Below are 8,512 nucleotides of genomic sequence, written 5' to 3'. Positions count from 1 at the left end.
ATCATGCTACCTCAATTGTGTATTGATGCAATTGGACTTAAATTCATACAGGTTTGACCAGCATTAGTGAAATCTATATGAATTATGAAAGGACAGTTACCAAACAAACACAAACATGACATGACATGGAACCACACAATGACATGACTAGAGACCTTCCTGGATTTCAGTCGTGCATGTCAGACATAATGACACATTATCTTTACCTTCACCTGAGTTATCTTTACAATTTCTCCCTCCAGCTGCTGGCTCACTCTTGCAGTCATTGAGGAGACTATAAATGTACTATTCTAGAAGCCCAGCTTTCACCATATTTAGTAAAACATTGTAACTGTATTACTTGTTTACTCTTATGATATAGAAGATTGCAATAAAATATATTTGTTTTTGAGGGGGCTCATGTTAGATTTCTGGATGTAAAAGTGTCTTCTTAAAGTGCATACACACGTAACGATTTTGTAACCAACGATTTTCTGTCAGATTTTCCCTTGAAAAAGTGAACGATTTTTTGAAGTGTAATGAACAAAAAATATTTCTTCCCTTAATGAAAATCGTTATGTTGGACAGTCTAAAATGGATGATGAACTACAAACGGGGGCGAGCTGGAACGATTTTTTGAACGATTGAACGATAACGACGTCGTTAACGACAAATCGTTCAAAAAATCGTTACGTGTGTATGCACCTTTACAGTTGTTGCATTTATACTACAGAACAGGATGAGGGGTTAATAGAATATATGGAGAAAGTATTCCACACAGCACAGGAGTGTGGTGTCCAGGCTGTTCTGTCTCACACCAGAGACTCCATCCTCTGCCCCACACCTGTCAGCCCAGCTCATTGTGATTATCATACCGTATCTGATATTCTAACTTCTTTCCAGTCTGCAATAACCTGGCAGAATTAATTATAAAAACAAGACTAATATCCATTTAATGAATTCAGTACAAGTAACCGCAACATAAATAAAAATCCATAAATTATAATAAAAATGGTTATCACAGTATGAAAGGCAGTCAGGTTGTTATACTGTATATGCTGTAATACTGTAATAATTAGGGGCGTTGTGCTTTACATAAGTCATGCGTTTCCTGCATGTAAAATTACCTTAATCCAACCTAACCAGCTTGCATAAAGTTTTCATTTTAAATTAACTCGACAGTACAGTATGTGAGTAGCACAAATGTGATTGCTGCAGTAGAATTTACTAACAACACAGCCACAGTAAATATATGAGCACCTGTCATGACTTGGTCTGTGTTAGCTGTAATGAGCTCAGGTGAAACCAGACACAGGGACTTCTCAGATCTCAGCCTCAGTACCTGCAGGCTGCCCTCCCCCTCCTTTATTGACTGATCAGTCAGGTCTGGGCGTAGCAGTGCTGATCACAAAGTTTTACCCCGGAAGCAACAGGTAAATTGTACATGAGACAGAGGGAGAAGACATGTAAGAAAGCAGATCCGCTGCTGGTTTCAGTTCTCTGCCTTTTTCTGCCTCTAAGCCCCAGTGTACAGGAGGGGCCTCCCTGCATGTGAAGGAGAAGAATGGCTGTGACACAAGAGGTTGTACTGAACTTTTTGCTGGAGCAGGGAGGGAAGGTGAAGAACTCTGAGCTGCTCAGGAAGTTTAAGCCTGTGGTGGAGTCCCCTGATCCTCAGGAAAAGGCAAACAACCGTGAGCTCTTCAAAAGGTTTGTCAATAATGTAGCAGTGGTCAAGGATGAGGAGGGGAGCAAGGTAGTGATGCTGAAGAAGAAATATATGCACTTGCTGACAGGGGGTGGACTGTCGGGGAATACGCTGGACAAGGAGGAGAAAGACCCCAGTCAGAGCGACAGACACCTTGAGGAAGCAGAAACACAGAATGTACCTGTGTGTGAAAACAACATAGAGGAGGTAGCACCCATCTCCCAGGAAAGGCGACCTTCACTGCAGGATTTATCTGAGCCACAGGAAAGCCTCCCAGAGATAGAAGTCACTGGTGTTGTGGAAAGTGCACATGAAATCCCTGATCAAGCTGAATTAAGCTATTTAAACGAATTGGCCTCTAGTGCAGATTCTGAAAATGACAGCAGGAGAGAGTCTGTTTTTGCTATTGTGTCCCGAATGGATAATGCAGGACCAGTGCCAGTTCCTAAGTTGTGGTCTGATGGTCAGGCCAAGGAAATGGCTCAGAAACCGCACATGCTGCCATTACGGTATGCCCAGTCTTCATTTGATGCTACAGAAACAGACCAGAGTGAACTTGATCATCAGCAACCAGCCACTTCTGCTACTGCTGTTCCAGAGGTTTCACTGCCTGCCATAACCATATCCCCATATATGGGCCGGAGGCAACTGGATGATGCTGGGTTCAGGTCCACTCACATCAAGAAGTCATCCAAAATGGTCAAAGTAAGCGAAGACAACAAATATTCAGACATGGTTCCCTTGATGCCATCTGAACATAAGTGGCTGGTGAATGCCACTAATGGTCGTTGGAATCACGTTCTCCTTGGTCTCCTCATGAATGACGGCGAGCTGGCTGACAAGAGAGATTTCATATCTGGATTTACTGCGCTGCATTGGGCAGCCAAGAGTGGGAACACAGAAATGGTTAAATTATTATTTGACTTAAGTGAGCACGGTGGTGGTATAACTAATGTGAATGTGAGGTCTTTTGGAGGGTATACACCTTTACATATAGCTGCCATCCATGAACGTAAGGATGTTATTATTACGCTAATAAGAGATTACAAAGCAAACGTCCATCTCCGCGATAACAGTGGAAAAAAGCCTTACCATTACTTGAAGAAAGAATCTCCCATGCAGCTCCGTTTTCTTCTGAAGGACCCAGCCTCTATAAGCTCAGAACATGCCATTCCTGTGAAAAGGAACTCCAAGGTTGCTGCCTCCTTAATAGGACCCACCAGTGCTCTTCTCGGCGTCCTTTCTGATGAGATCGCTTTTCACGACTTGACAAAAGGCTTCAAGAAGCCTGGATCCTTCAATAAGTTTTTTACTGCACCTTCTAATCCTAAGAAGAAGATGAAACCAAAAGACAAATATCCATCCATCTCCTCCCTTTATGAGGAGCCAGAGGAAGCTGAGGAGATTGTTGGAAAGCGCAGACCAGTGTCAGAATTTTTCAGCCACCAGCAAACTTAGTTTTTTCTTTCCTTTAATTGTGTGTATATATATATATATATGTGTGTGTGTGTGTGTGTGTGTATGTTCTGTATATATCTACCTAGGAGCTGGCACTGTGCACTGATACCACATAACCATTGCACAATTGGATTGAGCTTGTTTACTACTTACAGTGTCATACTACCTTTCAGTCTTGTTTACATGCCAAGAACATTTATTCTTCCCAAAACAATTGTTATATAATATCTTATGTTTAATCTATAAGCCGTACATTAAACTAATTATTTAAATTTTTAAACCTTGTCTGCCCACAAGGTGTCAGGAGAAGAAAGTACAGTGTCATGTATCTTTGCAGCAACCTCATTCAGCTACCGCTGCACTCTGCAATCATTCATTAGTGATGCTTCCTACTCTGCTGATCTACAAGAAAAACTATTCCTAAAAGTTATTACACTGAGAGAGGGACATTCACAAGTTAGAAATGATGCCAATCTTTTCCATAACTGATTCAGAAATGTATGGCTTCTTGTTAATTCATACAAATTGTCTGTGTATTGTTTACTTTATCAGTTCTCTGTTAGGGATGCTCATTGGTGGGTCAACCCTTGATGGTGCCATCGGTGGTTAATCTCAATGAAACTATTCACGGTGAATCATTGACGGTTTGCACCCATCGATGCTCATCCCTGTTGTAGGGAATGACAAGCACTGGGCCAATCAGGGAAGGGGAAGTTGCTTAGCGGGCCACCAGGGGCAGGGTTTAATGCCATGCCCCTGGCACAGACTAACAAAAAATAAATCATTGCCACCTTCCATGTCATCAGTGGCATAGAACCTTTGATGGCAAAACCCTTGACCGTTGGTGACAAACTGCTGGTCGCTGGCCATCCCTATTCTTAGGGGTCAATTCAATTATATGTGAGGGGGCGAGTTGCTGTTGCTGACACCGGCAACTACTTAACCTCCTTCATGGCCCGATCTCGCCTTGGACTCGCGGATTTTCGTCCGGCGGTAACGACACATAGCCGCACTTACTCTTGGGTGTGACTTAGTTGCTCTTAATTGAATTGCCCCCTTTTTGTCTTTTATTTCTCACAATTGATCATCCTGATAATACAGGCAATTGAAATTGCAAAAATGTTAGAAAATATGTAGAAAAACATCTGCCAATAGGGTCTTCACAAATGAGTATTTCAATGTAAAATATATTTTTTTCACTTGGTTATGGTGGTTACTGTCCTGTGGCTGAAAATATCCTTATTTTACTATAACCCTTAGTAAAGTAGCACAGAGTAAATTTATTTTGCACAGTGAGATGAAATAATTACAATATTTCAGGAAATGTCCTACTTTACTAAAGTTTTCTGCATAACAAGGAAAACAAGAAATTACTGTACATGTTCTTTATATTGTAAGCGAATTTATCAGGTCAATAGGTAGTAGTTGATTCAGTTTCATATTCTGTCAATTTAGGTAACAGACTGTACTGACTATGGAGTAAATGTAATAGCCTGTGACTTGCAGGCATCGGCAAGATCACCGTGAGTCTGCCCGTTTTAAAGTGGCAATCCCTTAAAAGGCTACACCAAACTGGTTTTGCCTTTTAAAGATTGCCACATTAAAACATCGGGCAGACTCCCCGGGATCTCGCCGATGCCTGCTGATTGAAGTCTATTACATTTCCAAATATATCCATAATATAAATACAAACATATGAATCACTTGGAGAATATACTGTTTTTTTTTTGTTTGTTTGTTTTTATTTCTCTGGTTTGAGAATCACTGAATTCATTTTTCATAAATTTAAATATATATGATTGTTATAAAACTATAATTATGTTCAGTGTTTTTTTTTCTAATGAAGAATTAAATGTTTGATTAGTATTAGTATATGAAGTTAGTAAACAATGAAGCCCTCTATAGCTGGGTACACACTAGACGATTTTTTAAACCGATTTGCCGTTTTTCGGCGGATCGGAACGTCAAATTGTTTATATCGTCTGGTGTGTCCTCAGTTCTGCCGCACATGCCGCTCAATTTGATGATCTGATATGATCCCATGTATTTGGATGCGGCAGGGGAACAACATATTGTGCAGTCGTTCACCAAATCCTGAGGTGTGTACGGAACGCAAGATATGTGGTTCCTTCGCATCTGCTGTAGGCTGGGTACGTGTACCCAGCTTAAGACTACTACTAAGTATTATCCATGCGCTTCAACCATTTTTCTCTGGTCTGATCTGTACATTTGTTTGGTAAGCAAACTGTGAAGGTGCTAAGTGACTCAGATTACTTGTGAAAGGTCTTCAGGCTTTAGTTGCATAAATTAAAGTTTGAAAATAACTAGACATTTCTGGACCCATAGCAGGGGTTAAAGTGGGCCGGAACGGGGCGGAACTGCATTCAGTCACCTCTATTTGGAGATGGAACCAGTTCCGCCTCCTCCAACCCACCTAACCCCGGCGCCGCAGGGAGGCTCCATTTGCTGGGCGCCTGCTGAGATTTTGTTACCAGCGGGCACCCGTCTCCCTCCCCGCAGCGCCAGCAGCAGCTGTAGGCTGGAACTCACTCGTGAGCTCCGGCTTCCAGGTCCCGATGTGTGCAGTGCACTATGGGAGAGACGTCATGACGTCTCTCTCATAGTTCAGACTGAGGAGCAGCAAGACGGATCTGGGGGACCAGATGGCAGTGGATGCGGGACTTAAGGTAATTATTAGTTTTTTTTTTTTGTGTAAGCGGCTTCACAATAGGGGACACTACTACAGGGGGCACTACTACTGGGGGCATTACTCAGGGGCACCAGTGGCTGAACAAGAAAGTGGTGGGCCCAGGTGCAAGGGTATGCTTTGCCAACCCCCCCATTCCTGGCATCACAACATCTGACACAAACCCTCAGAGGAAAAACGAGCCTTTTTTTTTTTTTTGTCACCACCTCACTCCCCCCCAGTCATTAAATCCAGTGTCTGTCCTGACTCCTGCTGCCCAGCCTTTTTTTTCACCCCCCCCGCTGCCCATACTTTGTCTTACCACTGTACACCGCAGCCCTCCCCGCTGCCCAGCCTTTTTTTCACCACTGTACACCGCAAACACCCCTGCTGCCCAGCCTGTTTTCACCACTCTACACCGCAAACCCCCCCTCCCTGCCCAGCCTGTTTTCACCACTGTACAACACAACCCCCCCTTGCTGCCCAGTCTGTTTTCACCACTGTACACCGCAACCCCCCCTGCTGCCCAGCCTTTCTTCCACCATTGTACACTACACCGCAAACCCCCCCTGCTGCCCAGCTTTTTTTTCACACTTTACACCGTCCGCAACCCCCCTGCCCTCTGTGCCCGCCCAGTTTTTTTTTTTTACCACTTACACTTACCTTCTTCCCCGGCGCTGCTCCTCTCAATCCGCGGCTCTTACCTCTCCCTCCAGCAGCACCCGTGCGTCGTCATGACGTTACACGCGCCGTGTCAAAACAAGGGCCGGACTGCGGCGGGTGTCTGTCTTGTCGGTGCAACCGGAGAAGGCCCGCTCAGGCTCCATCCATTTACTTAATGGGGGCCGGGTCGGCAGGCAGCGGCGCTGTCGGATGCAGGGGCTATGGGTCCCTGCACCGCAGCGGGCTCCGGTGCAAGGCACCGACTGCACCACCGCTAGTTCTACGGCGGTGCAGCCGGCACGGAACAACTACTGGGGGCACTACTACTGGGGGCAATACTCGGGGACATTACTATTGGGGCCATTACTCAGGGGGCATTACTTTTATGGGCATTACTCAGGTGACACTACTACTTGGGGCCTTACTAATGGGGGCACTACTACAGGGGGCGTTACTACTGGGGCACTAGTACAGTGGGATTACTAATGGGGGCACTATTACAGGGGGATTATAAGGGGCACCACTACAGTGAGCATTATGTGTAAGGGGCACCACTACAGTGGGCATTATATGTAGGGGGCACTACTACTGTGGGTATTGTGTATAAGGGGCACATATGTGGGCATTGTATAAAAGGGGCATTGCTGTGTGTCATACATGAATAAGACACTACTATGTGGTGTAATGATCATCAAGAATGTACTATTGTGTGGCGTAATTTGTATCAAGATTACTATTGTGACCAGGCCTCTTTCTTTTGAGACCACGCCCCTTTTTTCAGCGCGCACCATCCCTTTATTGACATCGCACTGAGGAGGGGGGGGGTGCTGAGTTCCACCACTTCTCTAGGACCACTTTAAGCATTGGCCCATAGTATGATTATGTATGTGCATCACATGTGAGCGAGCCTGGTACAGAGCAGGGGCGTAACTCCCAGAGATAATGGAGGCGTCTGCCTCTGGGCACCAAGCCCTGGAGGGGCTCCTCCATCTATAGGATGTACAGCAGCACTTGTGTGGTTCACAGAGGAAACTTAGGCCCTGATTCAGTGCCACTCGCTTTGACAGAGCGCTCGCTCTGAATCCGGGCCGGGCTATTTTTTATTTTTATTTTTTTTAACGGCCTTCTGGCCGCTCGCATAGCTGTGGGTGACCACCCACAGCTATAGCGAGTGGCCAGGAAGATGGTCGCGATGGTCAAGACCATCGCGACCATCGGGCTTGCAACGAGACCCTTGTGGTAGGGTCTTGTTGCTGCAAGCCCCAGAGAGATTTCGGCTCTAACAGAGCCGAAATCTCTCCCACTGACATCACTCGTGATGTCAGTGGGGCCGGCCCAAGACGAAGGCGTTCACATGGGAACGCCTCCGTTTGGGCAGCCACTCTCAGGCCCACCCACCAAAGGGGGTATGCTGTCACTCATCATCGACAGCATGCCCCCTTTGTTGCGAGACCTGGAGCGACGGAGTGCCCGTCGCTATCCGGGTCTCACGCATGCTCACGACGGAGTCGACTCCGTCGTGCGCATGCATACTGGCCCACCATCGACCCGGTTGCGAGCGCATAGCGCTTGCGACCGGGTCTGATTCAGGCCCTTAGTTTGACCGCTGATCATCTACTGCAGCTCTGCAGGGGCGCGCCTGCTGCTGTTACAGCCTTGATCTATTCTTTCCCAGGAGCCCTGCTACCACCTGCAATAGGGGACAGGAAGTTTCCCGCCTGATATCCCTCAGTGTGCACTGCAGCAAACGACGGTGCACTCGCCACTGCTGCTAGAGAGTGAGCTGGGACCCGAGACCCCTGTCTGATCTCCTATCCCAGGGACCAACAGGACAGAGAGCCACTCTGATTCGGCATCACAAGAAAGGGCGGCTCACCAGCATATGCTGCTGCAGAGTCAGCTGAAACTCGGTGTCCTGCTGTGTGTCTCATGCCTCATGTACAAATTGTGAATATTACATATATATTTGTACCTATGGACTAACTTTAGGAGAACTATCCCTGGGTCTTGGTCAGTGG

General features: G+C 45.9%; 1 protein-coding gene across 1 annotated transcript; it reads left to right on the top strand.

Annotated features, from left to right (window-relative positions):
- Window positions 1-1,417: 1,417 nt before the first annotated feature.
- SOWAHA (sosondowah ankyrin repeat domain family member A) lies at window positions 1,418-4,948 on the top strand. The gene has a single exon (XM_088460701.1). The coding sequence runs from the start codon at window positions 1,544-1,546 to the stop codon at window positions 3,143-3,145; it is 1,602 nt and encodes a 533-aa protein (XP_088316827.1). The 5' UTR covers window positions 1,418-1,543; the 3' UTR covers window positions 3,146-4,948.
- Window positions 4,949-8,512: the final 3,564 nt, after the last annotated feature.

This window comes from Taudactylus pleione, unplaced genomic scaffold, assembly GCF_031769625.1.
Source record: "Taudactylus pleione unplaced genomic scaffold, aTauple2 ptg000975l, whole genome shotgun sequence".
In the NCBI taxonomy this organism is placed as follows: Eukaryota; Metazoa; Chordata; class Amphibia; order Anura; family Myobatrachidae; genus Taudactylus; species Taudactylus pleione.
Note: the sequence above shows the minus strand (reverse complement) of the source record. Positions and strands in the feature narration are given on the sequence as shown.